Source organism: Octopus sinensis, linkage group LG13 (assembly GCF_006345805.1).
Source record: "Octopus sinensis linkage group LG13, ASM634580v1, whole genome shotgun sequence".
NCBI classification, from domain to species: Eukaryota; Metazoa; Mollusca; class Cephalopoda; order Octopoda; family Octopodidae; genus Octopus; species Octopus sinensis.
The window spans coordinates 67413179-67432495 of record NC_043009.1 but is presented as its reverse complement, the minus strand read 5'-3'; the positions used below and the strand labels follow the sequence as shown (position 1 = coordinate 67432495).

At 40.9% G+C, this 19317-nt stretch overlaps 1 protein-coding gene across 4 annotated transcripts in view; it reads right to left on the bottom strand.

The window, feature by feature from the left end:
- LOC115218476 (myotubularin-related protein 2) overlaps positions 1-19317 on the bottom strand; it is a 95208-nt gene that overhangs the window by 56561 nt on the left and 19330 nt on the right. Inside the window, exon 1 of one of the 4 annotated variants that reach the window (XM_029788319.2) lies at positions 17136-17626. The exons of 2 other annotated variants lie outside the window; for them this stretch is intronic. In XM_029788319.2, the coding sequence (XP_029644179.1) occupies positions 17136-17198 (63 nt within the window). In that variant the 5' untranslated portion in view covers positions 17199-17626. Of the gene's footprint in view, positions 1-347; positions 515-17135; positions 17627-19317 lie in introns of those variants that run through there. One more of the 4 variants, XM_029788320.2, reaches the window with a different exon arrangement.

The window sequence follows — 19317 nt, the reverse complement described above, 5'->3', positions numbered from 1 at the left end:
TAGAGAGAGAAACTCAGCAAAAGAGAGAGAGAGAGACCAAGAATAAGAGAGATTGACTGAGAAAGAGAGATTAAGTAAGGTAGGAACAGACTGAATGAGAGAGAAAGAGAGACTGAGTAAAGTAGAGAGAGAAAAAGAGAGAGAGAGAGATTGAGTAAGAGAGATTGAGTAAGAGAGACTGGCTGATAGAAATTAAGTAAGAGAGACAAAGAGAGAACAGAGACAGAATGAGACATAAACAATACTTCTCTCCTAAAACAGACATACATAGGAAATATCTAAAGAGAGAGAGAGAGAGAGAGAATGGAGAGAGAGTAGATAAAATATGTTGTAAATAAGTTATTTACATAGTCAGGTAGCCATCCGAGGAGTCGGTACATTAAATCTCCGAGCATTTCTTTGGTGATAATAATGATGATGGACCAAGGAAGCGTATATATACATGTATTCCAAACACAGACTTACTTCAGAACTACACAACAACAACAAACACATTCACACACACGCAAAACAAACACAAACTCTTTCCTCTTCCTCGAGACATCCTCCTCACTATCACCTCTCACTCCCTCCTTTTCCTTTTCCTTTTTTTCTCTCTCTCTCTCTCTCCCCTCCTCTTCCCTCTCATAATCTTTGTTCTCAAGTTCTCCTCCTCCTCTTCCTTTCCCCCTGTCCCTCGTCCTCTCCTTCCTGCTGCAATCTTAGCAACCAATGCAAAGTGGTGAATTTTAAAATGGAACAAGAACTACTTAAAGAAAACTCAGTGGGTTAGGGTTAGAGTTAGAATCGAGTGGTTAGGGCTGGTTAGAGTTCTAGTTAGTAGGTTAGGTTTTATAGAAGAAGTGGATAGGGTTGGCTTCTTAGTTAAATAGTTCAGGGAAAATGGTTAGTGAACTAAATTGTAAAGCTTGTTAACTAGTTTCGATAGACAAGTTAGTAGATTCATTAGCTTGGTTAATTAGTGAGCCAGTTTGTAGATTGTTAATTCATTTGCATACATAATTAACTAAATTTGATAGATAATTAAACAATCATTTTAGACAGATAGTAAGCAAATGGGAATAATTATTATTTAATTAATTTTTATAGATGGTCAAAGAACAAGTGTGTATGGATAATTAGTGAACTATGTTTTAGAATTATCAAACTAGTTTGGAAACATACTTATTTTCAATATATATTAACCCCTTTTGGAACCATATATCAGTTAAAATACTCTGCTTCTGCTCCATTAATTTCAAAAATTAATAAAGAACTTAGTTAAGTAACTTTGTCATTATAGACCCTTTCGTTACCAACCTGGCTGAAACTGGCTCTGGCTCTGAGTAAGTTTTGAATTAAAATCTTCCACCAAACCTTAGTCACAATTTATGTTCCTAGCTGAATGATGACTAAGTTATTTTACAAAATTCTTTGATATATTTAAAATTAATTGAAAGAAACACAGAACATCTCAAAATAAATACAGCAATGAATGGGTTAACCTGGTGCTCAGGACATAAATTAGCACGAAATTTTGATGGAAGGTTTTAATTGAGATCAGTGGGTTTTCAACCAGGATCCACAGAACCCTTGGTGGGGTCCACATAAGATTTTACTGTTAGAGTTTATGTGCAATAAACTGGTTAGAATTCTACAATACCCAAAAAATTTAAACTCAATTTTTATACACTAGCTAATGCAGTGGTTTTCAACCAGGGTTCCGCGGAACCTTAGGGTTCCGCCAGTACAGTCCAGGGGTTCCGCAAGAAGTTACAAAACTGCTAAAATCGGCAGTAATTTTTAATTCTCCTGTGCAGATATGTGTGCATAAGACAAATTATTGCACAGGGGTTCCTCGAGCCAGTGGAATGTTTCCAAGGGGTTCCGCTCCAACAAAAAGTTTGAAAAGCACTGAGCTAATGTTTCATTATAAGAATATAATGGAATTTTTTATTCTTAAATGCTGAATAGTTATGAAGAAGGTCCATCCAAGTAAAATAGGTACCATAAGGGTCCATAGGTTAAAAATGGTTGGAAACTGCTGGTTCAGATCATTTGAAAAGTGGAAGTTTGTATCACAGGACCATAGGTGTCTCTAGTGGGCCGATATCAAAAGTGTTAAGTTAATTTGTTTAAATAATTAGTTTGGATACACAATTACAGAACTATATCTATTCAAGTACATATTGAAATCATGGCACTCTGTCGGTTACGACGACGAGGGTTCCAGTTGATCCGATCAACGGAACAGCCTGCTTGTGAAATTTATGTGCAAATGGCAGAGCACTCCGCAGGCATGTGTACCCTTAACATAGCTCCTGGAGAGATTCTGCATGACACAGAGTGTGACAAGGCTGGTCCTTTTGAAATACAGGCACAACAGAAACAGGAAGAAAGAGTGAGAGAAAGTTGTAGTGAAAGAATACAGCAGGGTTCGCCACCACATCCTGCCAGAGCCTCGTGGAGCTTTAGATGCTTTTGCTCAATAAATACTCACAATACCCGGTCTGGAAATCGAAACCGTGATCCTACGACCACGAGTCCGCTGCCCTAACCACTGGGCCATTTGCGCTTCTACTATATATTAAAACAATCTCAAAGCAAATGGTGAAGTAGGAGATATTTTGACCAAACACAATTTTTGTCTCGGTTTCCCATTGTTTGAACTTTCCTTGGTTTGTTTTAAATCTGAATTTATTTCATCATTTGACTTCAGCCATTTCTGCATCTATTTATGGCTCTATTGGATGCTGAAATTCAGTCTCAAATAAATGACAGCTTGTCTCAAGCTACATGTATTTCTATTTCCCAAGGTGTCAAACAGAGAAGAAAGCAGGGCTCGTACAACAAGTTTCCCCTCGGACCTTGTACGGTGTGCCACTTCTCTGCTGCCGAAGGAGAAAATATAGAATACATTGCTGCTGTACATGAAGTTGAAAAGACGTCATCGTGTAAATGGGTGCACAGATATATATTACATCCCATTGGCAGTGCAGTAGGGACATCATCATCATCATTTAACATCTGCTTTCCCTGCTGGCATGGGTTGGACACTTCGACAAGGAACCAGCAAGCTACGGGACTGTGCCTAGACCCAATGTCACCTTTGGCACATTATCTACAGTTGGATCATCATCTTCGTCATTTAACGTCTGTCTCCCATGCGTGCATGGGTAGGATGGCTGACAGGAGCCAGCCAGGTAGAAAACTACCCTAGGTTACTGTTTCTGTTTTGGCAGGGTTTCTACGGCTGGAAGCCCTTCCTAATACCAACCACTCTGCAGAGTGGGCCAGATGCTTTTTTGTCATGGCATCATCAACTCGTGAAGTTGCCATGTAACTTGTAAGATAGAAAAGAAAACAGCTCCCACAACTAAGAGGGAGAGGAAGGTGGCAGTGGGTGGCTGTATGCCAGGAGTTGAAAGGCTAAAAAAGGGATGAGCACAGGTGTCTTGCTGTAGAGGAGACACAGGAAAGTCATGATGGGATGCTAGGGCAAAATCTCAAGAAACAAAGGGAGCATACGGGAGGATATAAACAGGGATTGAGGAGAGGAGAGAGTAGTTGCTTTCCCACTCATCATCATCGTCATCATTTAACGTCCACTTTCCATGCTGGCATGGGTTGGACGGTTTGACTGAGGGCTGGTGAGCCAGAAGGCTGTACCAGGCTCCAATCCAATCTGGCAATGTTTCTACAGCTGGATGCCCTTCTTAACACCAACCACTCCAGGAGTGTAGTGGGTGCACGAGGGCCAGTCAGGCGGTACTGGCATCAGCTGCACTTGGATGGTGCTTTTTATATGCCACCAGCACAGGAGTTAGTCAGGCGGCACTGGCAACGACCACGCTCACTGACATGGGACCAGTTAGCCAGCATTGGCATTGACCATGTTCAAATGGTGCTTTTTACATGCCACTGGCACAAGAGCCAGTCAGACAGCACTGGCATCAACCAAGCTCAAATGGTGCTTTTTACGTGCCACCGGCACGGTTGCCAATCACGTGGCACTGTCGTTGGCCACCATGAACAAAATCAAGAAGATAGATCAGAAACATTCTGAGTCACTTTATAAGCAGTTTAATGAACACCAATAAGTACTGAATTTTATGGCATAAAAACCAAATTTTTCAGACCAAAATTTACGGCCAAAAACCATGATTTGACCCATATACCAAAATGACTTTGGAGGTCCAAAATTCCAGGTGAAATGCAGCAGATTTTGTAAAGATAAGGACAATGTCTGGATGCTTACAGTATATAGTACACTGACTTCTATGCCGGAGATAATGGTAAAATTATAGAATCTTTGCAAACATTCAACATTGTTGAAAAAACATGGATTGTCTGTGTCTGAAACTATTGCAAGTCATCTTGATCGAAGAATGGTTTCACTGAAGCAGGTACATTTACAACCAGAGGGATAATTGGGTTTTGTGTTTTGTATTTTCAAAACAATTCACATAAACTCATGAAAGATGTTTTGATACTTGTTGAAAAAGTGTGGCTTCTTGGAATTAAATTCATGTGTAAAATCGCTGTCATCCATCCATACAAACTTGCCCTTTACAGGTGCCAATGCCACTTGAAATGCAATCGTGCCGGAGGACTTACAATACATTCATGCCACTGCTGCATGAATGCATCCAAGCCAGCGACACATAAAATGCACCCATGCCAGTGGCACACTAAGAGAACCCAGCACACTCTGCTGAGTGGTTGGTGTTAGGAATGGCATCCAGCTGTAGAAACCATGCCATAACAGACAATTGGAGTCTGAACAGCTTCATGGCTGACCAGCTCCGTGTCAAACCATCCAACCCATACCAGCATGGAAAACAGACATTTGATGATGATGATGATGATGAGATAAAAGCATCACAAGTATGCTTGAAGGTCTTATATAATTAAAAAGGCAAGCTGACAGAATCCTTAGCACCCCTGGGTCGAAATGCTTAGCAGCATTTTTTTTTATCCATCTGTATGTTCTCAGTTCAAATTCCGCCAAGGTCGACTTTACCTTTCACCCTTTCAGGGTCGACAAAATGAGTACCAGCTGGACACTGGGGGTTGATGCAATCAACTTACTTCCTCCCTCAAAATTGCTGGCTCTGTGTCACAATCTGAAAGTCATTATTTTTTAAAATTTTATTTAGTTTCAGCTCACAAGCTGTGGCCATGCTGGGGCACCGCCATTGATTATTTAATTATCAAAAACAAAAAAAATTTGTTTTAATTGTTTTGAGATTGTTTTGATTTTGTCTCATGACTATTTTAAGCTCAAGGAGTAGGAGGGAAAAGAGTGAGAGATAGAAAGAGGAGGAGGAGGAGGGGGATAAAATAGAAGGAATGAGCGTGAGAAGAAAGAAGTAAGGTTGACAGAGAGGGGGGAGGGGGTTTAAAAGTACAACCAGGATGTGAACCTAGATATCCTGTTCACTTATACATCATGTTATCACTGACCACTTCGTTACTGGCGGAGATGGGGGAAAGCATGAGTTTGTAGAGGCAATTACTGTGGTGGAGGGGGTGGCGGTGGTGGTGGTGGTGATGCTTGTTGCTATTTTAGTTAAAGTGACAGCAGGGGTGGTGATGGTGGGGATGGGGTTGTTGGTGTTGGTGTTGGTGTAAGTGATGGTGGTAGTAGTGGTTATGGTGAAGGTGTCAAGGGTGACGTTTGAAGTTGCCTTGGTAATGAGCATGTTCACTGTAGTGCTGGTGATTGTGATGTAATAGTTGCGGTGGTGGTAGCAGCAATGATGGTGGTAGTGATAGTGTTGATGGTTGTGGTGATGGCGGTGGTAGTGGTAGTTGCAATAGTGGTGGTGGTGGCTGCAGCAGTGGTAGTGGTGATAGTGGGTGGGTGACGATGGTGGTGGTGGTGGCTGTGGTGATGGCAGTGGTGGTAATGGTGGTGGTGGTGGTGGTGGTGATTGTGATGATGGCGGTGGTGGTGGTGGTTGTGATGGTGTTGGTGGTGGTGATGGTGGTTGTGATGGTGATGGTGGTTGTGGTAGTGGCAATGGTGTTGGTGCTATTGGTGGTGGTAGTAGTGGTGGTGGTGGTGGTGGTGGCATACTGCAATTTAAGAAGGAAAAAAAAGAAAATTAATGAAACATTAGGGAAAAGAAAGTCGATCCGTTTGACGTGTTTGAAATCTAACAAGGTGTCGTCTTTCCTTCCTCTTGTTTCAGAAACAAACTCTGCCACAAACCAAACAAAATTCAGACTCAGAACAAAGAAAAACAATAACAACAGCATAAGTAGAAAACAATGAGAGAATCAATAAGTGGTCACTTGAAATAGCAGCCAAATCTTCCTCAATCCTACATACATTGCGCAGAAAAGAAAAAAATTAAGAGGGGATGATCCTGGCTGGAATGCCTTTGATCATGAATCTACTTGACAGTGCTGCCATCAGATTAAATAACATCAAGACTAATTTTTATCGACCCCCCAAATGGATAAACAGCAAAGCCAACTTTGACAGAACTTGAACTCAGAACATAAAACCAGACAGAACACCGCTAAGTGTTTTGCATGCTGTGTTAACGATTCTTGTCACCTTAACATCAACGCTTACAAGAGCACTCAGAGAGTGCAAACCTCCGCCAAGGCAACACCAATGTCCTCTCAACGATTAGCCAGAGATGATTTTTAAAATGAGAATATCTGAAATAAACTTGATTGCTCTCACAAACATCATCATCATTATCGTTTAACGTCCGTTTTCCATGCTAGCATGGGTTGGATGGTTCGACCGGGGTCTGGGAAGCCAGGAGGCTGCACCAGGCTCCAGTCTGATCTGGTAGTGTTTCTACAGCTGGGTGGCCTTCCTAACGCCAACCACTCCATGAGTTTTTTGAGTGTTTTTTGGTGCCACTGGCACAGAAGCCAGTCATGGCGGCGCTGGCATCGGCCACATTCGGATGGTCCTTTTTACGTGTCACTGGCACAGGTATCACAACTACAATTTCCATTTGATTTTTTGATGTTGATGTACTTGACTCAATAGGTCTCCTCAAGCACATACTAAAAATAAACCCGACTGCTTTCAAAAATTAACTAAAAAAAAAGACAGGAAAAATAATCCAGAATCCTTGTCTGGTACAGGATCAATCCCCAAATCTAATCAGTTCGTGCCAGTCACGAGGACAAACATCCCTGAAAGTTTCATCCGAATCCATCCAGCGGTTCTTGAGATATCTTGTCAAAGAACAAACATGATTGAAAACAATGCCTTCACTAAGGCAAAGGTAATAATAAAGCAAGTGTCACATCTCTCCAGGTTGAAACTGTGTAATAGAGACAACTGAGCATTTACATGAATCTGTTTCTTAACAAAGCCAAATGGGTATTTCCCACATCTCCACACTACCAAACAGTACCTCATACAATGTGTTCATCGTCATCATCATCATCACCATCATCGTCATCGTCATCATCATCATTAATGTCCACCTTTCAATGCTGACATGGATCAGGCAGAATTTGTCGAGGTGGATTTTCTGTGGCTGCATGCCCTTCCTGTCACCAACTCTTGCCTGTTTCCAAGTCAGGTGATATTTCCCCATAACCAGACATGTTTTTACAGAAGATCAGAAAGAAAGGACACTGCTTGCATGAGGGTGAGGCTCATTTACAACTACCCTACAGAGTCAAGTCAAGGAGACACGAACACACATGCACCATCATCATCATCATCATCATCATCATTTAACATGCATTGTCTACACTGACATGGGTTGGATGGTTTGACAGGTGCTAGCAAGGCCAGGGGCCACACCAGGCTCTATTACCTGTTCTGGTGTGGTTTCTACAGCTGGATGCCCTTCCTAATGCCAACCACATTACTGAGTGTACTGGGTGCTTTTTACATGGCACCAACACCAGAGCTTGTCCCCAAATGACAAGCTTCTTTCAGTTTCGGTTGACCAAATCCACTCACAAGGCTTTGGTTAGCCTGGGGCTGTAGTAGAAGACACTTGCCCGAGGTGTTATGCAGTGGAACTGAACCCAGAACCACGTGGTCTGAAAGCTAACTTCTTACCACACAGCCACACTTGCATGTTCTCGATACTTATTCACATAACATTAGATGGCAGCACTGTGCCAAACAAATAACAGGGGTCCTGTAGGCACTGAATCATCACAGATTCCCTAGTCTAGACACAGTGGGCCCTCTCCAAATGTTCCGTGTCTACCACCTCTGTGTGATACGTCGTCAGTTTGAGTATGGTTATCTCGAGAAGGGACAAGTCTATTTAACAAGAAACATATCTGCAACAAAACAAATATGCTTGTTAACAACATTAACAACGTTGGTGTCAGTGAAAAAACAATAACAACAACAACAATACTATTACTGATAAAAACGGGAGAAATGACATAAATAGCAACAGGAACAACATTAACAATAGCCTTGTTATGTGTTTGAACTAATTTGGTGGTAGCACAGCTGCACAGATAATATTTCCATTTGTTTCCAGGTTTACCGTCATCGTCATCATTATTTAACACCTATTTTCAATGCTAGCGTGAGTTGGTCGGTTTAACAGGATCCAGCAAACCACAGGTCTCTGTTGAGCTCCAGTGTCTACTTTGGCATGGTCCCTTTGGCTGGATGTCCTTCCCAATGCCAACCACTTTATGGTGAGTCCTGAGTGTTTTTTGGGGCCGTTTTTTTTTTTTAATATCACCAGTACTGGAGAGATCACCAAATAAATTGTAAGAGAAGAGAAGAAAGGATCTTCTCAGTTGAGAGGTGGGGTGTCTGAGAGAGGGGAAGGTGGCTTTACGACATGGATTGAGTGGTGTGTGTGTGTGTGTGTGTGTGTGTGTGTGTGTGTGTGTGCATGAGATAGATGAAATATGACACAGAGACATACCTGATGCATACCTGATAGATGACACCACAAGAGATTGTTTCAGAGCAAACTGGTGAAAGGCAACCACACAGAAGGAGGGCAGAAAATAAACAGTTCAAGGACACACCCAAAGCCTCACTGAAGAGCAGAGAGATCGACCCTGGACACCTGGGATATGCAAGCACAAGACCACCTTGCCTAGTGAAACAGCACCAACAGAGGTGCCACCCCCTATGAACAGAACAGAATTGCTGGGGCGCAATGAAGACATAAACTACGCAAGTCCAGTGCCAACACCTTGCCTTCTGTCCCACCAGACTACCAGTGCCCCATCTGTGGCAGAGCCTTCAGTCCCAACAGACTACCAGTGCCCCATCTGTGGCAGAGCCTTCGGTCCCAACAGACTACCAGTGCCCCATCTGTGGCAGAGCCTTCGATCCCAACAGACTACCAGTGCCCCATACAGCGCCTTCGGTCCCAACAGACTACCAGTGCCCCGTCTGTGGCAGAACCTTCTGGACTGATTGGCTACACAGTCGGTCACATGATGCCCCATCGTCTTCTCCCATGTGATGTCCTTGGTCATTGACAACAGCAGATGGACTAATAATACAGGACCACCCCAGATTATATAAAGGTAGGTGAGAGTAGATGGAAAGAAGATGAACATGGTGGTGATGAGGTGCCAGAGCGGACTCTCGAGACACAAGGTGAATGTAAGAGAGAATAAGGAAAGAGGACAGGAGGGAGAGAGAAGAGCAATGGATGGCAAGAGACAGGGGGTAGAGGTGAACATAGGGGGTGATTAAGAAGGGCAGAGGTGTGGTTGATGGGAAATATCAGTGTAGAGAATGGTCAGGTGAGAGAGACAGAAATGGCTCAGAAAGGAGAATAGATGAGAAGGCAGAGGGATGATGTGCCAGGTGGAAGAGGGATGGATGGATGGATGGATGGATGTTACATATACACAAATATTTCTCTATAAACATACACATACACATATATATATATATATATACACACGAACACAAATATTTATACACAAATATATATATACAGATACACATATACACTCATACATATATACGACGACATTTTATAAGCAAACTTTGGAAGCGTCGGCTCTGGTTGATATTTTACAGACAAGAGAGTAAATTTCAAAACTAGTAAAGTTGTAAGAACAGCAGGGAAATATTGGGTTTTTATCCTTAGAAGATGGAAAAAAGTTGCCAGTAGCTATGGTAACATTTTCCCATCTTATAAGGACAAATACCTAATCTTTCTTTGCTGTTCTTACAGCTTTCAAAATTTACTTTCTGTTGGTAAAATACAAATATACATATACACCCAGAGACATATATCTACACACACACATACACCAATACACCTGGCATTGCCCCCCAAAAAATCAAACAGTCAGTTGTCAGGCAATTTGTTGATTAAGAACCACGATAATTAGGCAAGAATTTATTATTATTTCAAACAGATTATTTTTATTATTGTAACAGAGAGGCACATTTCAGGGGTGACTTTTAATTACTTATGAAATTTCACTTGAATTTCAATAACCCACTCCAAAAATGAAGTACCACAAAGGCACTCCTGCCAAAACAATACACTCAATATTTTGTATACATATGTTGTTGTTGTCATCATCGTCCTCTTCATCGTTTAATTTCCGTTTTCCATGCTGCCATGGTTTGAAGATTTCAGAGGAGCTGGCAAGCTGCACAAGGCTCCGATTGTATGTTTTGGTCTTCTTTCTGCAGCATCATGTCCTTCCTAACATCAACCACTTTACAGAATGTTCTGGGTGCTTTTTACATGGCACCATCATGGATGCTTGCGTCAGATGTAACTTACTGTGGCAAATTTTCTATCGCCAGATACCATTCCTGTCGCTAACCCCCACCTGTTTCCACCCATGACGAATTCACTGAGATCTTCGTGATTTTATAAAAATAACATCATATGTCCATGTCGTTGCACTCCGTCGGTTACGATGACGAGGGTTCCAGTTGATCCGATCAACAGAACAGCCTGCTCGTGAAATTAAATGATGGCATATAGGCATGGCTGTGAGGTAAGAAGTTTGCCTCTCAATTACATGGTTCTGGGTTCAGTCCCATAGTGTGCCACTTTGAGCAAGTGTTTTCTACTTATAGCCTCGGGCCAGCCAAAGCCTTATGTAAACTAAAAGAGTTTCTCATGTAATAACACCGACTTTAATGGGAAGATTGTGCAGTTTTCAGTTAGAATCACGACATACAGCCGAAATGTGGATGACCTCATTGAAGGACTTCATTCAAAATCAAAACAGAACAAAGCTGAGTTATACACAGTCGGTATAGTGTTAATACTGACGACAGATTTACAACAGACAATAATAGTGGAGAGGAAGAAATAAACCATTCATCATCACCATCATTATCAATATCATCATCATTTAATGTCAGTGTTTCCCTGCTTGCATGTGTTTCCCTGAATTTGCTGAGGCAGATTTTCTTCTAGCCGGATGCTCTTCCTGTCATCAACCCTCAACTGTTTCCAAGCAAAGTAATATTTCCTCGTGGCCAGACATCATTTTCATGGGAAAACTGTAGAACAACAGTGCTTATGTGATAGTGATCCTCATTGGTAACCATCACATGATGTCTAGACAAGGAGACACACACACACATACACACACACACATACATACGAACAAGATAAATAAACAAGAACTAAAAGAAATAATACATATATATATATATATATATATATATATACCAGGTCCACCTGACTGGCTCCTGTGCCGGTGGCATGTAAAAAGCACCATCCGAACGTAGCCGATGCCAGTAGCCACTGACTAGCCTCCATGCTGGTGGCACATAAAAAGCACTATCCGAACATGATCAAAGCCAGGCCCGCCTGACTGGCTCCTATGCCACTTACACGTAAAAAGCACCTACTGCACTCTCGGAGTGGTTGGCATTAGGAAGGACATCCAGCTGTAGAAACATTGTCAGGTCACATTGGAGCCTGGTGCAGCCACTGGCTCTCCAGACCTCAGTCAAACCGTCCAACCCATGCCAGCATGGAAAACAGACATTAAATGATGATGATGATGATGATGATATATATATAAACAAACTTTAGATTAGTTGAAATATGTTTGTGACATATTTCAACCACTAAAGGCAAATTCACTGCATTTAAAAAAGTTTCTCTCTTATGGTGTGTGTGTGTGTGTGTGTGTGCAAGACTGTAGCTATTTGAATAAGTTATTGAAATATATTAACAGTTTCATTCTGAGAGATTCCCACTGCATAAATTGGTCTGTGAGGTATCATTTGCTCCACTTTGACATTCTTTGATAGATTCCAGGAACAGCCAAACTAGGACATATGTGCACACTTGCACAAACATACAACACACAAACATACAACACACACACACACACACACACGTCATCGTCGTCATCATTTTACGTCTGTTTTCCATGTCAGCATGCATTGGATGGCTCTTCATGGTCTGCGTCATTTCTTACTGGGTGCCACTGCTTCCATACACTGTTGCTTATCACAAGTCACTTGCCTTAGTTTCGCCAGCCGAATGTACTTCCAATTGCCAAGCACTTTACAGACTGTATTGGGTGCATTGTTCCTGTGGCACCAACACTACAGGGGTTGACCAGTCCTCAGTGAGGCAGGATTAACCCCTTGGCATTCAGATTATTCTGTCAAATCTAATGCTTATTTATTCACAATGTTTGGAATGAATCATGAAATATCTTGTAGCTTCAAATGTTTGAAGTGATTCGCTTATTTTTAGATTAAAGTAGGTGTGAGAAGCTGGACCTGGACAGTTTCTCACACCTATTTGGGGGCCGGATATGACTGGATTAAATATTGGGGGCCGGATAAGGCTGGATTAAATATTTGGGGCCGGATATGGTTGGATTAAATATTTGGGACCGGATATGGCTGGATTAAATATTTGGGGCCGGTTATGGCTGGATTAAATATTTGGGGCCGGTTATGGCTGGATTAAATATTTGGGGCCGGATAGGGCTGGATTAAATATTTGGGGCCGGATATGGCTGGATTAAATATTTGGGGCCGGATATGGCTGGATTAAATATTTGGGGCCGGATATGGCTGGATTAAGTATTTGGGGCCGGATATAGCTGGATTAATATTTGGGGCCGGATATGGCTGGATTAAATATTTGGGGCCGGATATGGCTGGATTAAATATTTGGGGCCGGATATGGCTGGATTAAATATTTGGGGCCGGATATGGCTGGATTAAATATTTAGGGGCCAGATATGGCTGGATTAAATATTTGGGGGCCAGATATGGCTGGATTAAATATTTGGGGGCCAGATATGGCTGGATTAAATATTTGGGACCGGATATGGCTGGATTAAATATTTGGGGCCGGATATGGCTGGATTAAATATTTGGGGCCGGATATGGCTGGATTAAATATTTGGGGCCGGATATGGCTGGATTAAATATTTGGGGCCGGATATGGCTGGATTAAATATTTGGGGGCCGGATATGACTGGATTAAATATTGGGGCCGGATAAGGCTGGATTAAATATTTGGGGCCGGATATGGTTGGATTAAATATTTGGGGCCGGTTATGGCTGGATTAAATATTGGGGCCGGTTATGGCTGGATTAAATATTTGGGGCCGGTTATGGCTGGATTAAATATTTGGGGCCGGATAGGGCTGGATTAAATATTTGGGGCCGGATATGGCTGGATTAATATTTGGGGCCGGATATGGCTGGATTAATATTTGGGGCCGGATATGGCTGGATTAAGTATTTGGGGCCGGATATAGCTGGATTAATATTTGGGGCCGGATATGGCTGGATTAAATATTTGGGGCGGATATGGCTGGATTAAATATTGGGGCCGGATATGGCTGGATTAAATATTTGGGGCCGGATATGGCTGGATTAAATATTTAGGGGCCAGATATGGCTGGATTAAATATTTGGGGGCCAGATATGGCTGGATTAAATATTTGGGGGCCAGATATGGCTGGATTAAATATTTGGGACCGGATATGGCTGGATTAAATATTTGGGGCCGGATATGGCTGGATTAAATATTTGGGGCCGGATATGGCTGGATTAAATATTTGGGGCCGGATATGGCTGGATTAAATATTTGGGGCCGGATATGGCTGGATTAAATATTTGGGGGCCGGATATGACTGGATTAAATATTGGGGCCGGATAAGGCTGGATTAAATATTTGGGGCCGGATATGGTTGGATTAAATATTTGGGGCCGGTTATGGCTGGATTAAATATTGGGGCCGGTTATGGCTGGATTAAATATTTGGGGCCGGTTATGGCTGGATTAAATATTTGGGGCCGGATAGGGCTGGATTAAATATTTGGGGCCGGATATGGCTGGATTAATATTTGGGGCCGGATATGGCTGGATTAATATTTGGGGCCGGATATGGCTGGATTAAGTATTTGGGGCCGGATATAGCTGGATTAATATTTGGGGCCGGATATGGCTGGATTAAATATTTGGGGCGGATATGGCTGGATTAAATATTGGGGCCGGATATGGCTGGATTAAATATTTGGGGCCGGATATGGCTGGATTAAATATTTAGGGGCCAGATATGGCTGGATTAAATATTTGGGGGCCAGATATGGCTGGATTAAATATTTGGGGGCCAGATATGGCTGGATTAAATATTTGGGACCGGATATGGCTGGATTAAATATTTGGGGCCGGATATGGCTGGATTAAATATTTGGGGCCGGATATGGCTGGATTAAATATTTGGGGCCGGATATGGCTGGATTAAATATTTGGGGCCGGATATGGCTGGATTAAATATTTGGGGCCGGATATGGCTGGATTAAATATTTGGGGCCGGATATGACTGGATTAAATATTTGGGGCCGGATATGGCTGGATTAAATATTTGGGGCCGGATATGGCTGGGTAAATATTTGGGGCCGGATATGGCTGGATTAAATATTAGGGGCCGGATATGGCTGGATTAAAAGCAAAGTGATTAAAGGGGCTTCCCAACCCCGCACTTTTTCCACACTTGCCAATCATTTTACACTATGTACATTTACCAAATTTTATTATTGGGTTATTGCATAATTATTGCAGCTTTTTTTACAACAAATTTTATTCAACAAAAACAATAACAACATATAACAAAAAGATCTTTAAATGATTATTCCAGAGCATATTCACCATCTACTTCAATTACTGCTTCCCATTTGCTTGGCGGCAGGTCAGACCATCATTTAAAGATGGTTTTGTCAAATATTGTTTTTGTTGAATAAAAGTTGTTGAAAAAAAAGCCGCAGTAATTATGCACCAACCCAATGCTTTTACAACCAAAGCTCTATGAGTTTTAAAAACATTATCATAAAGTTAAATTCGGTCATTTCATACTAATACGCATTGTTAGAGCTTTGACACTGGTTTCATATTCATGACAACATTATTTTGGACTGTTGTTTCTAGCAAAAAGGTTGTCTCATCCACATTTTCATAGTAAGATAGTCTTACTCACCATTCACTGCCATAGACGGAACGCAGAAGGTTCCATTGTGGCACGGGCATTGGAGAAAGAACTTTCATAAAATTCACATGACCCCCCCCAACATTTTCCCCTTCATAACTTTCAGGAAAATGGGTATTTTTTAATGAAATTTTATACAAATACTTTTTAAATGGAATAGATTACAATTACAAAAAAAATTTGTAGGTAAAATTGTTTGGAAGGGAGCAGGAGGAGGGGTTTCTGGAAAATGCAATTCCGGATCAGACAGTCCACATAAATTGGAAATTCTGACGGGGATTTTTACCAATTTTTCTTTCTTCTGAGTGATGGGAGATATCTTTTCATGGAAAAAGAAAAAATTTTTCAAAATTTATGAATTTTTTTCACTCCCGCCACCCCCCCCAAACCCAAGACCAGACTGATTTTGGCTTTTTTCTGTTTTTTCACTATGCACTTAAAACCCACAAGAGAAATATTTTGGGTTTAAAAAGAAAAAATTGTTAATAATTTCAGAGGAAAATGTGTGATATAAGGGAGATCTGGGTATTGTTTCTAGCACATCCCAAAATCAAATATTTTTCAACAAATCTTTACATACACTCAATCTACAAGATCTAAGCAATTATTTGTTGAAAGTTTCATTAAAAATTATCAATTTTTCTGGAAGTTATGAGGCAACAAAGTCGATCTGTAGTTATGCCAGATACTTTTTATACATACATACGTGTGTGTGTGTGTGTGTGTGTTTATGTTTGTATAGCTTGTTTGAAGTAGTGCACATATTTTATATAAGAAAAAGGAGGTAGTCAAAATTTTGGACAATTATTTATTTAGCACTTTCATTTCATTCCTGATGAATCTCTGAAACAAAACTAAAGAGCTAGATAAATAATTATCTAAAATTCTACCTCTATAATCTTTATATATATATAGTTGGAATTTACAAAAAAAAAACAAAAAAACAAAAGACAAAGATGGGTGTGTAAACAACAAACAAATGTATTAGTTTACCACTCAGGAAGTGAAGAAGTCCTTTACGTTTTGAGTCTATGCTCTTCAACAGAAAGGAACACAGAAATAAGCAGAAAGAGAAAATAAAAAAAGGTTTAGTGGCTAACGATCAATCATGGCGAATGTATATATATAGATATATACATACATTTATATATACATAGCATTAGGAGAGGCATCCAGCTGTAGAAACCTTGCCAGATCAGATTGGAGCCTGGTGCACATGCTGGCTCTCCAGACCTCAGTCAAACCGTCCAACCCATGCCAGCGTGGAAAACGGACGTATGACGATGATGATTATACCTGCATAAATCTATATATTTTATACACGAACAATTAAACTTACAATTAAAAGACTGGTCAGTACCTTAAACCTTTGGCATTTAAACTGGCTATATCTGGCCAAAATATTCTACCTGTTTTATGTTAAAACTGACCAAACCCAACCTCTCACACCTCCCCTACAATGCCAATCTCAAAATGTATGAACACACCATTGAAATCTTGAAGGTACAAGACAATGCATGACTAATTCAAAACAATGTGAATATATGAGCATAACATGTGACAGAATAATTTGAATGTTGAAAGGTTAAAGGAAAACAAAGTTAGTAAAATAATCGAAGCTGTTGCCTTTGGTGTGTAAGTCCAAGAGTTGGACAAAAAGAAAAAAAGGAAAGAAACACATGAATAAGTGTAACAGAAATTATATAAAACCACGTTGCTTACTTTAGGGAGTTGGTTCATAGGGATCCAGCTGTAGCCAATGACTGGTTCTGTGTATCTACGCATGGTTTGGTCTATTTAAATTCCTGGTGAATTTACTTAATTTGAAATTTTGTCCTGTTTATATTTTCTTACATAGGGTGTAATACCAGAAGTTTCAGAGAGAAGGAACACTCAATTATACTGACCCATCAGTGCTTGACCAGTACTTATTTTAGGAAACCCAGAAAGATATAATCGACTTCAGTGGTTTAAGCTTTGAACATAAAGGTCCATAACTGTATACAATAAAACATTATAGCCAACGCTCAAAGGGTTCCATCAATCTGCTACTCTGAGGCCCCACTGTTAATTAGGGCTCAATTTTTCTCTCTAAAAAAATGATTTTTCAAAAATTCCTTTCTCATAAAAAGGTTTCTATAATTAAAACATATTTGTATGATTATCAAAAAAAAATGGTAATTTTTAACAGAAACGAGATTAAATATATAAAGAACCGAAAATATTTCAGACCTAAATTTCCTTCTATATACTTATTAATAATGATACTACTGCCTAAACAGTACAAACCATTAGGCTTCTCACTCATGTTATGCCTGTCAAGCTGTCTCCCACCCCACTTCTCTCTCTCTGTCACCCTCTCTCTCACACACACACACACACATAAAAACAAACACACACAAGATTAATAGTAAGTTATGGGTGTTCGAGTAGGGCAAAGTACACAAAAATGCAACCTTTGGATACACACACACACAAAGTGCAAATGTGTGTGTGTGTGTGTGCACACGCATACGCGTGTGTATAATCACGCATACACAACTTTGCACACACATACATCGTTCTACCCATTACAAATGCTTAAGTCTTATCACATTGTTGCCGTGAACGACATATTATATAATGCCAACGGCAGTAGTCGTAGTAACACTAGTAGAAGTGCTTGTAGCCATGCTTGAAAAACTATATCCAAATAAATAAAACAAATAAAACGAAAACTAAGAGACTTCATTTCAACTCCTCGTATTGACCGTTCACTAAGTCCGCAGCTGGGTAGTAATGTGGTGATCTGTGTCTGTATGAGACAAGTTCAGATACCACCAATGCCAGCACGCTCTGCACCTGATCCATGGCATCAAGGCAGCCAACCTTGTGGCCACCCAAAATGTAGGATATCAACGGCTTCCATTGTCTGAATGTAGAGAACCATATGTGCCAAAAACAATTAAATAGGTAACACATAACAGCAAGGCTGTTTATTTAGTCTTGAAAATAATATCATCCAAATGCTGTTTCTTCCTGTTTCACACAATACAGCCTCTTCCGTGTGGGGCTTGTGAAGAGAAGCGAGGTGAGAGGGAAGTGGAGTGTGTGTGGTCAGCACAGGTGGTAGCGAGGCAAGGGATGGAGGCAGGAAGGGCTATGAGTAACAAGGAGGTGGTAATCATGAGTGGGATTGAGCAATAAATAGATAGGGAGTAAGGAGGAAAGGTGTGGGAGCAGCAAGATAGAATAAGGCAGCGAGCTGGCAGAAACGTTCGTTGGGGTTGCATGGTTTCTTGACAAGCACTTTGCCTCTAACCCTCCTGATACCAAGCCAACTGAGACCACCCTTGGGGATATGATATAATCTTACTGTCTTAAAGGGATCTAAATTAAAACCTTTCACCAAAATCTTATGTTAATTTAGGTTCCAAACACCAACTTCATAATGACAAAGTGGTTTTACTAAATTCTTCATAATTGGGCCTCACTGATGAAATGAGAGACGTGGCAATTTGCTGTACTTGAGAAGACATGTCAAACCAATTTTAAATGTTGTCATACATACAGGCTGGTCCTTTATAGGTGCTGGTGCCATGTAAAATGCACTCATGCCAGTGCTGTGTGAATACACCTGTGCTGGTGGCATGTGAAAAGCACCCAGGACACTCTGTAAAGTGGTTGGCATTAGGAAGGGCATCGAGCTGTAGAAACCATGCCACAACAGATGATGTGGAGTCTGGAGTAGCTGCCCAGCTCCTATCAAACCGTCCAACCCCTGCCAGCATGGAAAACAGGCATTAGATGATTATGATGATGTTGATGTTAAAAATCAGTTGAACTAATTCTTTCAAGGAACTGGATCTTGAAGCGCATAATGCTATAAACAACAGTATGTAAACACTGGGTTGAAAATCCCAGT